This window comes from Typopeltis vanoorti, chromosome 11 (assembly GCF_054136105.1).
Source record: "Typopeltis vanoorti isolate ZY-2024b chromosome 11, IOZ_Tvanoo_1.0, whole genome shotgun sequence".
NCBI lineage: Eukaryota > Metazoa > Arthropoda > Arachnida > Uropygi > Thelyphonidae > Typopeltis > Typopeltis vanoorti.
This window is the reverse complement of record NC_143559.1, coordinates 101,607,221-101,625,392: the sequence shown is the minus strand read 5'-3', so window position 1 is coordinate 101,625,392 and position 18,172 is coordinate 101,607,221. Positions and strand designations below refer to the sequence as shown.

Here is an 18,172-nt window from a genome sequence, read left to right as displayed (position 1 = left end):
ATAATAATGGCAAATATCTGTTGGATTTCTGCTCAGGACATGGACTGGTTATTACTAACACCATGTTCCAACATAAAAATGTGCACAAATTCACATGGAGAGAAGAGGCTAGGAATAAGAAAAGTCTCATTGACTATGTTATTGTTGATAGTGATGTTTTCTCCCTGGTGCAGGACACCAGAGTGTACAGAGGATTTGAAATTGGAAGTGATCACTATTTAGTCTTGAGCAGGATAAAATTGAATTTCATATTGAAAAGAATAAAATGTAAGAAATTTTTAAAGCGAATAAAAGTTGAGCAGCTCTCAGATGTGAACTGTAGACTAAAATACAGAAAGATTATTGAAAAGAAAATGAAAGAGTTTGAGAACAGGAATCAAACATTGGAGATTCAGTGGCAAACTCTGAAGAAAACATTGATTGATTCTGCCAGAGAGGCATGTGGTGAGGTTGTGTGCAAGGATAAAAAAGTCAGAACTCCCTGGTGGACACAGGAAGTTAAAGAGGCAGTGAAGGAAAAGAAGAAAGCATATCAAAAGTTCCTGTCAAATAAGTCAGCTTGTGCAAAAATGCAAGAATGCTAAACACTGTAAAACTAGCTAAACAAAAGTCATGGGAGGACTTTGGCAAGAATATAGAAAATAAATATCAAGAAGGTGGCAAAATATTCTGGAGGTTGTTGAAGAAGCTTAAGAATGGAGGAAAGAGTGCTGTAAAAGGAGTTAGAGATGATAAAGGTGACATGAAAACTGCAGAAAAAGATATCCTTGAGTTATGGAGTAATTACTTTGAAAAACTGCTAAATGAAGCAAGCAGTGATGATAGCACAGTGGTAAAAAACACTGACCAGGCATGCAGTCAGGAATACATATCCATACTTGAAGTAGAAAAAGCCATCAAAGGCTTGAAATGTGGAAAGGCAGCAGGAGTAGATGATATTCGACCAGAAATGCTGAAGTATGGTGGTATAAGAGTCTGACAGTGGCTGCACTGCATAGTTCAGAAAGCCTGGACAGAGGGACGAATTCCCGATGATTGGAGTAGAGTTCTCATAGTACCCATATATAAAAAGGGAAATAAAACTGAATGTGAGAATTACAGAGGTATTTCCCTACTGAGTGTTCCTGGCAAGATCTATGCAAGTATACTTGAGAAACGGTTGAGAAGAATTGTGGAAGAAAAGCTTGGTGAAGAACAAGCTGGATTCAGGCCAAACAGAGGCTGTCAGGATCAGATCTTCACTTTACGACAAATAGTCAAGAAAGCATGGGAATATAACAAAGATCTGTATTTAAGTTTTGTCGATTTGGAAAAGGCATATGATAAGGTGCCAAGAGAGAAGCTATTCAATACGCTGCAGTTATATGGTGTTAATGGGGCATTATATCAAGCAATACTTAGTCTTTATTTGAGTTGTAAGTCAGCAGTTAGAATTGAAGGAAGTACAGGAAGATGGTTTAGTGTTAAATCTGGTGTGAGACAAGGATGTACGTTATCCCCTCTGTTATTCATTATCTATATGGATCACATTATGAAGGAAAGTGGTATTAAACATGATATCAGAATTGGAGATGTTAATGTCAGCTCTTTGCTTTATGCAGATGATGTTATACTTCTAAATAAATCCGCTACAAGTCTGCAAGATTCTCTGACTAAATTGAATAGTTGTTGTAATAGATATGGTATGAAGGTCAGCAATAAAAAGACAAAGACAATGAAAATAGGTAGAATCATTGAAAATGTCAACTGTCTTGTGAATGGAGAACCTGTGGAACAAGTAAAACATTTCAGCTACTTAGGCACGATTTTTACTGAAGATGGTAAATTAAATATAGAAATAGACAACCGAATCAGCAAAGCTGGTATGGTGGGAAGTCAATTGAATAAATTCATATGGAATAAGAGAGAAATTAGTCGGAACACTAAATTAACTGTATACAAGACAGTGTTCAAACCAGTTTTAACTTATGGATCTGAGAGCTGGGTCAAAAGTAAAACACTTGACCAAAGACTAGAGACTGCAGATATGAGAGTCCTGAGAAAGATTATAGGTGTGAACAGATGGCATCAGTGGCAGTATCATATTAAAAACGAGGATATTAGGAAAGAACTTGATATTGTCACCATCCAGGAATGTGTTAGCAGAGCTAATCTCAGGTGGTATGGTCACCTAAACAGAATGGGCGAGGAAAGATTAGTAAAACAAGTGTTCTCTGCCAGGTTGGCAGCAAAACGACCCAGAGGAAGACCAAGATATAGGTGGATTGATACGGTACAAAGTGCCTTAGACGATAGAAATATAAGATCTGATAATGTTGGAATCTTGACAAGTAACAGACTGATTTGGAGGAAAATTGTAGATAGGAAGTTAGTAATGGTATAATTTTTTCATGTAGTACTATCATATCCTGTACACCCCTTGTGGGTACATGGCAGGAATTTGATGATGATGATGATAAGCTTTAAGTAACTTAAATGTTTTAATCATATCCCCCCCCCTTTTTTTTTTTTTTACCTATCAACCAGCTTTTGCAATCCATAATAAACCCTCAATCTGTTCTCATAGGGAGCATTCCACAGACCATTCACTATCTTGGTCACTCACCTCTGGCACCTCTCCACCACTTCCTCATCCTTGAGAAACCCAGGTGACCAGACCTGAGCACAGTAATCCATATGTGGTTGTATTAAAGCTTTATGAACAGGAATGATAACTCCCTCATTGTGAGCTACCCTAGCTACTTCAGCAGTATGCTCTCTAAACTTCAGCTCTCTATCTACTGCAACCCCCCCCAAAAAAAAATCTCTGGCTTCCTCATCAATTTCCTGGAGTACAGTTCCCTCACCGCACAGCTACATAGCTTGTAATCTTTGTATCCCAAAATGCATAAATTTACACTTTCAAATTAAATTGATATCAGTTATGTTTTTCTACTTCACCTTGATTAACTGTTACCACCCAACTTTGCATCATCACCAAATGACTGAATATCTCTCTCTTCAAATTAATTCCTATATCATTTATCATCATCATCATCAAATTCCAGATATATACCCTCAAGGGGTGTACAGGATATGATAATACTACATGAAAAATTTACATCATTACTAATTTCCTATCTACAATTTTCCTCCAAATCAGTCTGTTAAATGTTGTCAAGACTTCAATATTATCAGCTCTTATATTTCTGTCTTCTATGGCACTTTCTAATGTATCAATCCACCTATATCTTGGTCTTCCTGTGGGTCTTTTTCCTGCCAACCTAGCAGAGAACACTTGTTTTGCTAATCTTTCTTCTCCCATTCTGCTTACGTGACCATACCACCTGACAGCTTTGCTAATGCATTCCTGGATGCTGACAATATCAAGTTCTTTCCTGATATCCTCGTTTTTAATATATTGCCATTGATGCTATCTGTTCATGCCTATAATCTTTCTTAGGACTCTCATATCTGTGGTCTCTAGTCTTTGGTCAAGTGTTTTACTTCTAACCCAGCTCTCAGATCCATAAGTTAAAATTGGTTTAAACACTGTCTTGTATACAGCTAATTTAGTGTTTTGGCTAATTTCTCTCTTATTCCATATAAATTTATTCAGTTGACTTCCTACCATACCAGCTTTTTTGATTCTGTTGCCTATTTCCATATTTAATTTGCCATCTTCACTAAAAATCGTGCCTAAGTAGCTGAAACGTTTTACTTGTTCTATAAGTTCCATTCACAATGCAGTTGATATTTTCAGTGTTTCTGCCTATTTTCATTGTCTTTGTCTTTTTAATGCTAACCTTCATACCATATCTACTACAACAGTTATTCAATTTAGTCAGAGAATCTTGACTTCTAGTGGATTTATTTAGAAGTATAACATTGTCTGCATAAAGCAAAGAGCTGACATTAACATCTTCAATTTTGTTCAGGTTTAATACCACTTTCTTTCATGATGTGATCCTTAAAGATGATGAATAACAGAGGGGATAATGTATATATCCTTGTCTGACACCAGATTTAAAATTAAACCATCTTCCTTTACTTCCTTCAATTCTAACTGCTGACTTACAACTTAAATAAAGACTAAGTATTGCTTGATATAATGCCCCATTGACACCATATAACTGTAGCATTTGGAATAGCTTCTCTCTTGGCACCTTGTCATATGCCCTTTTCAGATCTTCAAAACTTAAATACAGATCTTTGTTATATTCCCATGATTTCTCAACTATCTGTCGTAATGTCAAAATCTGATCCTGACAGCCTCTATTTGGCCTGAATCCAGCTTGTTCTTCACCAAGCTTTTCTTCCACAATCTTTTTCAACCGTTTCACAAGTATACTTGCATATATTTTACCAGGAAAACTCAGTAATGAAATTCTTCTGTAATTTTCACATTCAGTTTTATTTCCCTTTTTATATATATGGATACTATGAGAGCTCTACTCCAATCATCTGGAATTTGTCCCTCTGTCCAGGCTTTCTGAACTATGCAGTGCAACTGTTGGATTCTGATTATGTAGAGATTAAAGTAATTATTATTTGCTTCAGAATCCAACATGATTTTCCATCACAAAGGCTAAACTTGTAAATAATATTTAATGTAAACAACTTATTTTACAATTTAATATTCATATAACTACTTTAATTTTGTCTAATATCTAATTATTTAATCAAAGTGTATTAATAGTGATAAGACTGTATTAAATATTATTAAGCTATTTTAATTATTACTATGTTAATATTATAAGAATTTATATTCAATATTTTAACTGTGCATTTATTGAAATGTAAATATTGTCTATTTATTCCTGTTTGTAGAAGTTTAACGTTATGTAATAGCTCAATTTTATTATATTTTGTTTTGTTGGCATGGAAACGTATGTAAGTGAACGAGCATGTTTTTGGAACAGAATGTGGGGAGAAAGCTGAAAGTTTACTAAAAAGGAATTAGTTAAAGAGATCACGAGAAGAATTTAGGCAGGAAGAATATATATATGGAGCATTAGAGATTTATAAGAGAGAGATTGGCATTAGGTTGGAATCGGAGCATTCGGCATTCGAAAATCACAATGCGATAATAGCGAGTCGGCAAGTCACTCAAGCAACTAAATAAAGTCTACTAGTCGAGAGGCGGTTAGCTAATAAGTCGTAGAACGACAATTATAGCTACGAAAAAAAGGCTGAGATACTATTAAATAGACTAGAGACACTTGAGTTGAGATTTAGTTTCACCGCCGACCTTTCAAGGACATACAGAACCTTGAAGTATAGAGAATGAGTAGAGGCTGTGAAAATTGAAGTTTAACGATAGTTGTATTCAGAAGTATAGTGCTTAAAGAATTAATTGAATGCCGGAGGAATGAACAACTGTGCATATAAAACCTAAAGTTAAGGAATTATTGTATTGCTTTATTTCATGAGTGATCGGTAGTACTTTATGCAACAACGTTTGTTTATGTGTATTGTGACCGATGATTAATTCAGTTATTGCTTAGAAGAATTATTTTAACGAGTGCTGTTTACTGTTCAAAGTGTTTATGTATAAGTAAATGAAGAAGAAAGGTTTATCGGTAAGATTATTCCAACCTTAATATTTCTGTACAGAGAATTGTGTGAGTTTCATCTTAGAATTCCCTGATACTAACAGTAACTATTGTGGAGAATTAGCCGAAGTGTAAAATTAAAAGTGATTGTTTGTGAAGAATTGTTACTGAAAATTTTATTGTATTTGGAATTTAAGGAACTGTGAGAAGACTGTAAAGTAGAGATAGCAGAATTACCATTGTCTGAGTTTGCATGACTGTATTGCCAGGAAGGCTGAAGTGTTTCTAATAACTTAATTAGTGATTTGAAGTTAAGTGTAAAATTTGTGATTTTAAAATTAAATGTTTGTTTTTGTTAATCAAAAGTTGTATTTTGCCTGAATCTCTTTTACTGCACCATTCATAAAATATTCGAACCAAAGCGGGAGTGATAAAAAGGTTAAATATACTCGGCCAGTATTTATAATAACAACATATAAAGGAAGGGTAGTTGAGAGTTGGTTTATCCTCAATTCTTGAACTAATTCTGACATAAAGTGGCACAGTCTTTAAATATAAATTTTCTTTATATTTAAATTAGAAATCAACTTACAACGTATCAATTAGTTAAGAACATCGTAATAGTAATCATGTCGAATCCAAAGTATAGATTAAAAACAAGAAGGATCCAACACAGCCACTGTATGACTTTTATACCTCCATACTTGACCATTTCTGGTCGAATATCCTCTACTCCTGCTGTCTTTCCACATTTTAGGCTTTTTATAGCTTTTTCTACTTCAATTATGGATATGTATTCCTGATTGCATGCCTGGTCAGTGTTTTTACCACTGTGCTGTCATCACTGCTTTCATTTAGCAGTTTTTCAAAGTAATTACTCCATACTTCAAGGATATTTTTTCCTCCTGTTTTCACTTTTATCATCTCTAATTCCTTTTACAGTACTCTTTCTTCCATTTCTGAGCTTCTTCAACAACCTCCAGAATATCTTGCCACCTTCTCGATATTTATTTTCTATGTTCTTGCCAAAGTCGTCCCTTGACTTTTGTTTAGTCAGTTTTACACAGTATTTAGCTTTCTTACATTTGTTTCTATTCTCTAAAAGCACAAACTGACTTATTTGCCAGGAACTTTTGATATGCTTTCTTCTTTTCCTTCACTGCCTCTTTAACTTCTTGTGTCGACCATGGAGTTCTGATTTTTCTATCCTTGCACACAACCTCACCACATGCCTCTCTAGCTGAATCAGTGAGTGTTTTTCTTCAGGGCTTGCCACTGAATCTCCAAGGTTTGGTTCCTGCTCTCAAACCCTTTCTTTTTTTCTTGAATAATATTTGTGTATTTTAGTCTACAGTTCACATCTGAGAGCTGCTCAACTTTTATTCTCTTTAAAACTTTTTTATATGTTGTACATGTTCTTCTTTTCAATATGAATTTCAATTTTATCCTGCTCAAGACTAAATGGTGATCACTTCCAATTTCAAATCATCTGTACACAGGTGTCCTGCACCAGTGGGAAAACATTATCAACAATAGCATAATCAATGAGATTTTTCTTATTCCTCGCCTCTTCTCACCATGTGAATTTGGCCACATTTTTATGTTGGAACATGGTGTTAGTAATAACCAGTCCGTATCCTGAGCAGAAATCCAATAGGTATTTGCCATTATTATTAACTTTTCTCTTTTCTCCAAATTTTCCCAAAATATTTTTGTATGTCTGACAACCATTTCCTACTCTGCTATTTAGATCTCCAACAAGGACCAACTTTTCCTTTTTCATTGTGTCAGTTGCTTTTTCTAAAGCATCAAAAAATTCCTCCACTTCTACCTTAGGTAGAACCTTCTGTGGGACCATAGGCACAAATAAGTCTCATTGTCCAGTTCCCCATTCTCATATTTTCCCACATCACTCTACTTGACTCTGCCTGCCATTCAAGATTAGCCTCATATTTAGTGTTGAATACTATGGCTGCTCCTTCTTTTCCATGATTGTCATTGCCTGAATATAACATTTTGTATTTATTGCTCAGAAAGATCTCACCAGTTTTTGTCTTTTTTTGTTTCAGTCACCCATATTATGTCGATCTGGTACTTATCCAATTCCTCAGTTAGCTCCATTTCTTTGCCAATAAGGTTTGTTATGTTGATAGTACTGATCTTGAACTCTGGTGATGTTGAGTTGGGGTGGGTTTTAGGATTTGTTCTTCCAGTAGCTGACTTTTCACAGTTTTTCCTCGTTTCTTGGCAAAAATAACGGGGGGCCTTGTTTAACCGGCAACGCCCCAGCCGGCATGAAATTCTGTCATGTTGTACCATCATTTGAAATTTTGCTTTAAGCCAATAAGAATACAATTTGGTTCTCTAAATTCTAAATTGCCATCCTCGTCTGTTCAGTATCCAGGTAGATACCTAACAGGGTGCACCATGAGAAGGTGAGGATTGAACATTAGGTCAGAAGCTCTGGTCGGTTCTCCACATTCCTTTGATGGCTATGTGGAGGTCTCCTCTCAGTTATATAGCTTTAACCCTTATGCAGCACCCCTATATATCATTTAGATACAAATTAAATAGCAGTGGTCCAAGCACAGAACCCTGTGGTGCACAACTAGTCACCTGCTTTCTCCTGGATTCTGCTCCTCGATATATTACATTTTGATATCTGTCCATCAGTTCCAATCAGCAAACTGTGTTGCAGTTTGCATAGTTCCATATGGTATCCTGTTAAAGGCGTTTGCATATAAAAAGGTAGTAGATTACTAAGGCTAAGATTACCTTCACAAAGTGATGTAATCCATTCCTGAATTCTCTTTTTAACCAACTTTTCCAGCACTTTTACCACTACTTCTGAGATATTAATTGGTGTAATTTGCTACCACAGACATGCAAAGGAATATAAAATAAAAAAAAATAAAAAATAAAATATGTGTGTGTATGTGTACAGCAATCCCTCGATTAATGCACCTAATGCACTCTTTAAAATGTTTGTATTAATCGAAAACACACTAATCAAATATAATAACTTATGGGAAAAAGTATAATTCGTTCCTGAAATTTCTTTTTTGATTCTTACATTTTTTTATAAAAGAATTTGGGTATGTCTCAGGGCCTAGTTAAAGGACAACCGTGAAGCTGAAAGACACATGTTTTGTCTTTCAGCTTAAATAAATATTATTATTTTCATGTTCAGAATATAATAATAAATTTATATTCTGAACATTCTACTTCTTAACAAAGAATTCAGTTAACATAGTTTGGCAAGCATTCTGTTTCTTATTTTTCACACAACTGACAGTATGGCCCTATTGCCCCTTCTCTTCTACTCTTCTGCAAATTTTACTATTCTCTCTTCATCAGGGTCAGCCTCTAAGCATTGCTGCTTAAAAACTTTGATTATGCAAAAAAATATTTTCAAATTGCTTTTCATTTGGCAGAATTAATTAAATACATTATCTTGGTCCATGACTTATGCTAATGTCAACACTGAATTTATAGTTATTTTGCAAGTGATGTTTTTCCACTCACACTTTATTTAGTGCTGCCTGGGATATAGAATTAATTGTTCAAAAGAACCCCAGTATTGTGCATATTAAATTATAGAATTCTCCTACACAAAACTTAAATTGTGAATATGTCAGAAAACCATCATTAATCAAAGTATGCAATAACTCTTCAATAGTGGCAGACAAATATTTTGTTTTGTTTCATTTTAATCTTGTCAATAAAAATTTCAGTCTCAGCTCTTGTTTCAAATATCATTGTGTTTTGTCTTTTACTTCTTGAATTATAGATGTAAAAGAGTAAGTTGACTGCGTAAGAGATATAATAATATAAGGAAAAGTAGATTTTTAAAAATCGTCTTAAGTTTTTTAAGTGTCATTCTTTCCAGAGCAAGTAATAAAGATAACCAGTGTGTTTTTCTGTATCCTAATATGGGTTTATATTCTTCATCAATAAAGTCATAACTCAGTCTTAGTTGTTCCACCCTCATGGTATAAGTATGAAAATGTTGATACATTTTTGCAAGAATATTTTGAAAGTCAATTAGCAAACAATTTGCAGTGCATATAATGTGTGGTGTTGTTACACCCTGATATCCTAAGAATGTAAAATTCTCAGTTATCATGGTGTAACATGAAGAGCAAATAAATTAAAAACCCTGCATGAAAGATAATAGACGAATTATTTAAGAGAAAAGGAAATATTCGTGCATCCAATAAAATATATATAATATAAAGGTGTTTGTTGAACTAACTAACAAATAGAAAGAAAGAAAGAATATATTAATGTTGTAATATGATATAAAAGAGAAAATTTATCTAAGTAAGACAGAAAAGGATTAGTCATAAGAAATGGTATGTGAGAGGCTAGAGATTAAGTTCATAGAAAAATTTTGGAAAGGGGATTAAATTAGAGGCTAGCACAAGAAAAACAACAGACAATCGCTTAGGGTCAATTCCCGGATTGAGACTTCATTACGGGCTCGCCGATCAAATGACGTTTGGCAGAAAAATGCCACCCTAATTGGTCGGTAAAGTCAAGCCAAAAAGGGGGGGTGGAAAAAGAAGTTAGAGAAGGTGGCGTTAGGAGAGAGGGTATAAAAGGGTTAGAACCCCCCGGGGAGAGACTCTTTTTGGCTTTTGGTTTTGGTTCTGTTCCAGGAGAGTTCTTCGTGACCTCTTTCATATGGATTTCACGGTGTTTTCCTGAGTGGCGAGATAGGGGTTATATCTCCGTCGTCACAACACGGAAACGAAAGTGAGCGGGATTTCGATTCCGTACTTCCTATGTATGAAGTGAGGAATGCCATATAGTCAAAGAAAAGAAAGCATATTCTTTGTGTTTCAACTCCAGTGTCAACTACGAGAAAGGGAAAGAAGTAAAGAAATCGATGTCCACGTCGCGAGTTGTACAGCCGTTATATAGATGATTCAAAGTGTGTCGTAAGTTACGAGAGGTTAAGACCGCGTAAGCATAGTTCAGTTCCAAAAGGAACGTAGGAGAAACAGATTATCGGAGAGGTTATACCAAGATAGTTCGATCAGAAAAAAGTAGAGGCTTATATGGAAAATTCAAGAAAGAAAGGTACTGTAAAATATATCTCGTGTTAACTAAGATTCGTCTGTATTAGTTATCATTATTCTAATACTGAACTGTTGAAGTGACCAAGAAAACAATACTAGGACTTTAGTATATGACAGAATATAATGAAAGTAAGCTTATTAATGTTAATATTATATGAGTAATTAAGTGTCCTGAGAATTTTGCATGTCTAATATATTGTATAAGAAAGTTTAAATGTCATTGCTATGTGTCAGTGCAGTGAATGGTTTATCTACTTAAGTTTGGATAGTTAAATAGTGTGAATTAATCTTATATGTCCATGTCAAATGAATTTATGTGTTGAATGTGTATGGCGGCATGATCGTAATACCCATTATAGGATCATAGCTTAATTATTTATGATAAGCTAATGTCAGTTTGTAAATGTTTAATATAGCATTGAATTGAGTAATAACTAATATTTGAATTGTACCATGTTAAGGAATTTAATAAACCTTTTGTCCAATGATAAAACAGTTGTCTGAAATTGCTGTCCAATGCACCACTTGAAAAATTACGAACCTAATCATGTGGGAAATTAATGTGTTAAGAAACGAGATAAAGTGTCACGACTGCAACATAGTTTCACTTTCAGACATATTTTAGTTCTTTCTCCTTGTTTTTGTATATAATATCTTAAACTAAATGTCCCAAAAGGCGCAGCATAATACAAATATTAGGGATACTAAGGGGAGAATTAACTTAAGTATTAGTAAAAATTTTGGTGATATCTCGTGCGTAGATAATAGTTGAACATAGATAAAGGGGAAATAACTAGATAGAATAAAAATCATAAATTGGGACACAACAGTGTACATCCTATTTAAATAATATTTCTGTTTATAGATTCCCAAATTTTTTACAAATGGTCTTCTCTCCTTGTTTGAAACCATCAAGTGTTGTCCACTTGAGAACCTAATATTTTTTCCCATAGCTTGAATTTATACAAAAGATTTAAAATACCAAAGGCGATTAAATCAGATGTTTCTCTCTGCGTAAATTATTAAATGCTAGTACTTTTATTTGGATTTCTTTTTCTGGTAAATAGTAATGAATTGAAATTGGTTCAAATTTTATGTCAGTATGATTGGATTTATCAACCAGCTGGTCACAAATTTAACTTGATTTAAATTGGTAATTGCTTGTTTCATTGCCCATGGAGAAAACATTCACAAGTATTACTTAGGTTTTAGTTCATGAGCAAGAAAACTTTTTGTCGTGCAGCTTTTTTATTATTGTGGTTGTGCAATCTGTTGATCAAAAAACTGATTGTTTTGCTACATGACAGTAAATGTAGCTTCATTATCACAAACTTCAGTTCCCATGCTTCGTTGTCTGAAATAATTAATCAGTTTTTTTGCTTGAACTTTTGCTTATAGCTTGTTTGTGTTTCTTTGTTTTATGCTGCAAAACATCAGAATGTCTTTCCTGTCTCATAGAAAATTGTGTATTATATATGGTGCACCTAACTATTTCAGTGTCATATTCATAACTTTTTCAAAGAACACAAATTTCTCCTTTACATTTGCTAAATTTTTAGGCATGGATATTGATTATAATGGCCAATTTAAATCCTGTTGTAATTGTTAACAATAAGCAGTAACTCAAAAATATATCATAGTATAACATGTAACTCTGTACAGAGATTGTTAACACTGTCAATAGTACATTTAATTATCTATGCTTCAATAGTATTAGAGAAAACTATTAACTGTATTCCATTCAAATATGGTTGATATGGTTGGAAATCAGATATTGAAAAATGAAATATATTAGCATCTCAAAAGCATGTCTGGGGACTCTCTAGAACCATTTTTCTGAAAACAGGACAGTCCCATTCAAAATGGGATTGATTGGCCTCTACACTGAGATTAAATGTTCAAGTGGTTTGTATTTGATGTGCAAGAATAATCTACAGTATGCTATTTCCAGTACATTGCAGAAGTTCTAATTCATTTTGCATTTTTATTCACTTTAAAGCAGAACTGATATATGATGAAAAATTCTCTCCAATATATGATTACTATTAACATTTATTAAAGATTTTATAATTTAAGCTTGCCAACTGCAAATATTTTTAATGCTGTTCAGGTTAAGTTTACAGTCTATATATCATTAATATACTATAGACTGCCCAGCTATATAAAATAATCACTTCTTTTTATTATTATTATTATTCTTTAGGTTTTTGCAATTGAATTAGCTTCTCATCTTTGTCTGCAGTATGCCATCCCAAAATCACTTAGCATTGCTAAATTGTGTATCAATGTTACCCATACTCTCCTTGGAGGTAATTTGGTTTGTTTATCTAAGTAAATCAAGTAATTTTAATTATTCAAAAAAAAGGTATGTAAATCTGAGCATTTATTACAATGAGAGAATGGTACATGTAACTTCTATACAAATATCACATTACTTTCATGTGTTGGCTTCAATATCACATATCTAACTCGTTTTGTGTTAGCTCTGCAGTCTGCTGACAGAATTTCTGTGTTGATTATGATTAATGATGAATGTATCAGAATTGTATAGTACAATAAATACAAGATTCACCTATTAGAAATTATTAAAACTTCAGAGAAAACTTCTGAATTTTGTTTTTAGATATCATCATTATAGGGATTGCTTAAATATCAAAGCTAAATAACTGGGAGGAGACCTCTGCAAGTCTCCTCTGCTGCTGTTGTCAGGGAACCATGGCAAACAGTGAAAAGTCAGCTACTGAAAAAACTCTCACTTAGCATCAGCAGAAAGGGAGAAGTGGAGGAATTTTTCAAGTCATCCGAGAAGACAACTAACATAAAAATAATAAAAACAAGCTGCTATTTGTTGTAGAACTAAACAGTAGATTAAAAATTGAACACAAGACAGTCATGGGAATACATTGGAAAAATTTGGAGAAAAAAGCATAGCTAATAATAATGGTAAGTGCATACTGGATTTCTCTTCGCGACATGAACAAGTCATCGCTGACATTTTCCAGCATAATGATTTGTACAAATTCATGTGGAGAGAAGACACAAAAAATAAGATACATCTCATTGACTGTGTTATTGATAATGACATGTTCACATTGATTTAGAACATAAGTATACAGAGGAATTTTTCATGGAAAAATGAAAGATTTGAAATTGGAAGTGATCACCATTTAGTTTTGAGCAGGATAAAATTGAATATAATATTGAAAAGAAAAGTGTGTAAGAAAGTTTTTAAAAGAATCAAAGTTGAGCAACTTTCAATCTTGAACTGTAGACCCAAATATACAAATATTATTCAAGATAAAATAAGACTTTGAAAACATGCATGAAATGTTAAAGTCTCACTGGCAGATTCATAAGAAAACATTAATTGATTCAGCTAGAAAGGAATATGGTGAAGATGCCCGCAAGGATAGAAAAGTCGGAACTCCATGTTGATTCCTGAAGCTAAAGATGCAGTTATGGAAGAAAGCATATCAAAAGTTCCTGGCAAGTAAGTCAGCAAATGCTCTGAGAGAAAAAATGGAGAAAATTATAAGAAAGTAATGCAATGTATAAAAGTAGCTAAACCAAAGTCATGGGGACAGAACATTCTGAATAGCTATGAAAATACTTAGGGAGGAAAGAGTACTGTAAGAGGAATCAGAAATGTCGGTGGTAACATGAAAACTGAAGATAAAGATATCCTTGGTGTTTGGAGTGATTATTTTGAAAGACTGTTAATTGAAACAAGCAGTGATAGAACATTGGTAAAAAAACATTCAAGAGGAATGCAATCAGGAGCATGTGTTAATAATTGAGGTAGAAAAAAATCCATCAAAAACTTAAATGTGAGAAGGTAGCAGGAGTGATATTTGACCAGAAATGCTCAAATATGTAGGTATAAACGTTTTACAGTGGCTTCACTGCATAATTCAGAAGGTTGAATTCAAGGTGATTGAATAAAGCTCTCAAGCACCATGTGTAAAAAAAGAAATAAAACAGAATTCATGAGTATTATAAAGCAGTTTCCTTACTGAGTTTGAGTTTTCTCATAAGAGGTTAACTAATTGTGCAAGAGAAACTTGAAATGAGCAAGCTTGAGTTCAGGCCAAATTCTTAGAATCAGGTTTTCACTTTAAGACAGATGGTTGAGAAATCATGAAAATATAACAAGGATCTACATGTATATATTTAATATGTATAGATCTAAAAAGGTATATAACAAGGTGCCAAGAAGAAAGCTGATCAAAATGCTACAATTATATGGTGTAAACAAGACATTATAATAAGCAGTACATAATCTATGTTTGAGTTGATGTAAAATCAGGTGTAAGACAAATGTGTGTTGTTTATTCATCATCTTTAAGAATCACGTTTTGAAGGAAATTGTCATTAGGCCTGATATCGAAAGTGCAGTTGTTAATCTCTCTTTATTTTATGCAGGTGATTTGATACTCTTAAATCTTAAATAAATCCAATACAAGTTAACAAGATTCCTTAGTTAATGAATAACTGCTTTAACAATTTTGGTATGAAAATCAGCAATAAAAAACAGATTTTGAAAATTAAGACAATTTTTTTGATTGCATATGGAATAGGAAATTGACAATAGAATAGCTGGTATAGCAGAGAGTTCAATGAATAAATTTATATAGAATAAGAGAGAGAAATTGAAGATATTGCTGCAAAAAGGAGGTAGCTCCATTTTTGGTTGAAAATTGAGTTACAGGTTGCACTGTACATATATATATATATATATATATATATATATATATATATATATATATATATAAATAAAAAGATAAGCCAAAATTTGAAACGTTTTTATGTCACATTTTTTGTCTCTTCATTGTTTTGAAACGTCCAACAATGTGTTTGCCTTCATGAGACAAACATGTCTCAAGTCATCAGAATTGAAGGAGAACCGGCTTACCAGCCTGGAACTCTGGGTTGGGTGCCAGGGAGGCAGATTCCCCCCCTCCCCCCAGTATATATATATTTATATAAAATGCTGAATAGATTGGTGTAAGAGTGAGGTATCTCCAATAAGCTAGTCCAGAGTTACTAGCACCCTACAACTTAGGACTTTGGAGCTAATATTAATTTCTTGTAAATATTTCATTGTAGTTTTCATAAAGCTGTGTTCTGTGCTCTTTTCTGATATATTCCCATGTAGTAATAAATAGTTTTATAACATTTTGTTACTTATTCTAATTATTTATTTTAGATTAGCATATTTTTATGCAATTTGACACAAAAAATGGACAGCTCCAAATTTTGAAACTTCATCCAGCTCTGAAGAAAAAGGATTTTACCTTAATAATTGCTCAGACGTGTATTCATATGTATATTATATATTGGCAACAGTGGCGTTGCATGATCATTTCGGTTGGGTGTGCTGTCATGTTTTCCAGGAGGAGGCGGGAGGGGGGGGGGCTTGGAGACAAATAATTACATCAATAAATTTTTATAATTATTGCTTTAATTAAATAATTACATCAATAAACATCTTTTAACTTTTTTATGTAATTATTTGCCGATGTAAACCTGGCATGGGCAACCTTTCATAGTTCAGGGGCCAAATTATCATTCTGTCTCCGAGTTAAGGGCCGGACCAAATTATTAAATAAAATAAATTAATATTAAATGAATTAAAACAAGTTGCTACTTCATATTTCATTTATTTATAATATAATGCTTTGGTATAAAGTTCTACATAAATTTTATAACATAATGAATGACATAACAATTTAATGTGAACATTGGCCTTGTACTACGAGACTATCAATATTGATGTTAATATTACTTAAGGATAATTGCATAGAATTTTTGAGGTTTTCGTCCGTTATTCTTGTCCGAATTTTTGATTTATTGTATTTCATCCTCGAAAAAAAACTGTTCACACATATATGTGCTGCCGAAAAGACAAATGATTTTTCTTGAAAAGGCACGTAAATTTGTATATTTTTCTTCCACTAAATAAAATTTATAAAAATCCGTCAAAGCAATGTTGTTAAATTGTGATTTTAGCACTAAATCCACCTGGAGCTTAATAAGTTCCATCTCTAAGTTTTCTGGCACATTACTTACATCAGCATCCATCAGATGAGCAAATATAGCGAATGTGGAGTTTTTGTTTTTGAAGTCGGCATCCTTGTATCAAATTGCTCTATTAGTGCCTTCAATTCATCTCCATAACAATTATAAGGGATATTTTTATGAGTTGCTAGAGTAGGAAAATTATAACAATTTTTAGCTCTTATCTGACTTTCCAACAATCTTGGTTTATTACAAAAAGTTTTGACATGTCCATGCAGTTCATGAACCAATTGTCCTTGTTTTTGCAATTTAAGATTCAGTTCGTTTAGGTATCCGGTGACATCTACAAGGAATGCTAAATCACACACCCACTCATCATCTTTTACTTGGTTAATCGTGTTTCCTTTTATGTCCATAAAATCTGCAATGTCTTGTCTCAGATCATAAAATCGTTTTAACATTTTACCTTTACTCAACCACCTCACTTCACAATAATAGGACACATCTTCATAATCCGAAAATAGGTCTGCCAAACGTTCCTTAAATTGGCGGTGATTAAGTGCACGTGACTTAATAAAGTTAATACTGGCTACTACAACTTCCATAACATTTGTGAATTTAATCGATTTTGCACACAGATTTTGTTGGTGGATAATGCAGTGAATATTTGTTAAATTTTCCGGATGGATCTGTAGTTCTATTGCTCTTTCATGAACTATTCCAATAAATATCCCTTCTGTGCACCAACCATTGCAGGGGCTCCATCAGTGCATATGCCAGATAGTGAACTCCATTTAAGCCCAAATCTCTCGAAGACTGTGTTGTCAGTTTCAAATATATCTTCACCGGTAGTTGTTCCTTTTAACGGCCAAAGCACCAATAATTCTTCTGTGATGTTGAAATCTGCATCAACTCCTCAAATAAACATTGCTAGTTGTGCTGTCGGAAGCATCGGTGCTGTCATCCAAAGCAATTGAAAATGCTTCCAATCTAGCAATCTTCTCTTTTCTTTTTTTGATATCATCAGCCATAATTTCTATCCGTCAGAACAGTATGTCTCGACAAACGAATATTCACAAAGTCTTTTTTCTTTTCAGGACATATTATACTTGCAACATCCAGCAGACATTCTTTGATAAATTCTCCTTCACCAAATGACTTAGAATGCTTAGGGATTTTTTCGCTTACCACAAAGCTGGCTTTGACAATGCTGTGGTGCTGTGCTATGTTCTTTGCTTGTTGAACATTTGCTGCTGGATATCTAAGTTCTTCTTCAACTTTTGTATTTCATCTTTTCGTAGTTGTCGATCAATTTTTGGGTGATCCGCATGTCTGAAAGTAAAGTGTCTCTTCAAGTTGTATTCTTTGTTGACGGATACGGATTCATTGCACAGCAAACATACAGGCAAACCTTTATTCAGAATAAAATAATAATCCTCCGTCCAGTTGTCTTGAATTGACGATTCTCTGCATCTACTTTTATTTTTTTTGCAATAACCCCTGACATTGTCCCAAATTTATAAGTAATATTCAGAA

At 33.5% G+C, this 18,172-nt stretch overlaps 1 protein-coding gene across 2 annotated transcripts in view; it reads left to right on the top strand.

Annotated features, from left to right (window-relative positions):
* The window catches only part of IntS2 (integrator complex subunit 2), a 271,634-nt gene that overhangs the window by 224,885 nt on the left and 28,577 nt on the right, over window positions 1–18,172 (top strand). For both annotated transcript variants that reach the window (XM_090401055.1, XM_090401054.1), the window contains exon 16: window positions 12,822–12,927. In XM_090401055.1, coding sequence (XP_090257181.1) covers window positions 12,822–12,927 — 106 coding nt within the window. The remainder of the gene's footprint in view (window positions 1–12,821; window positions 12,928–18,172) is intronic.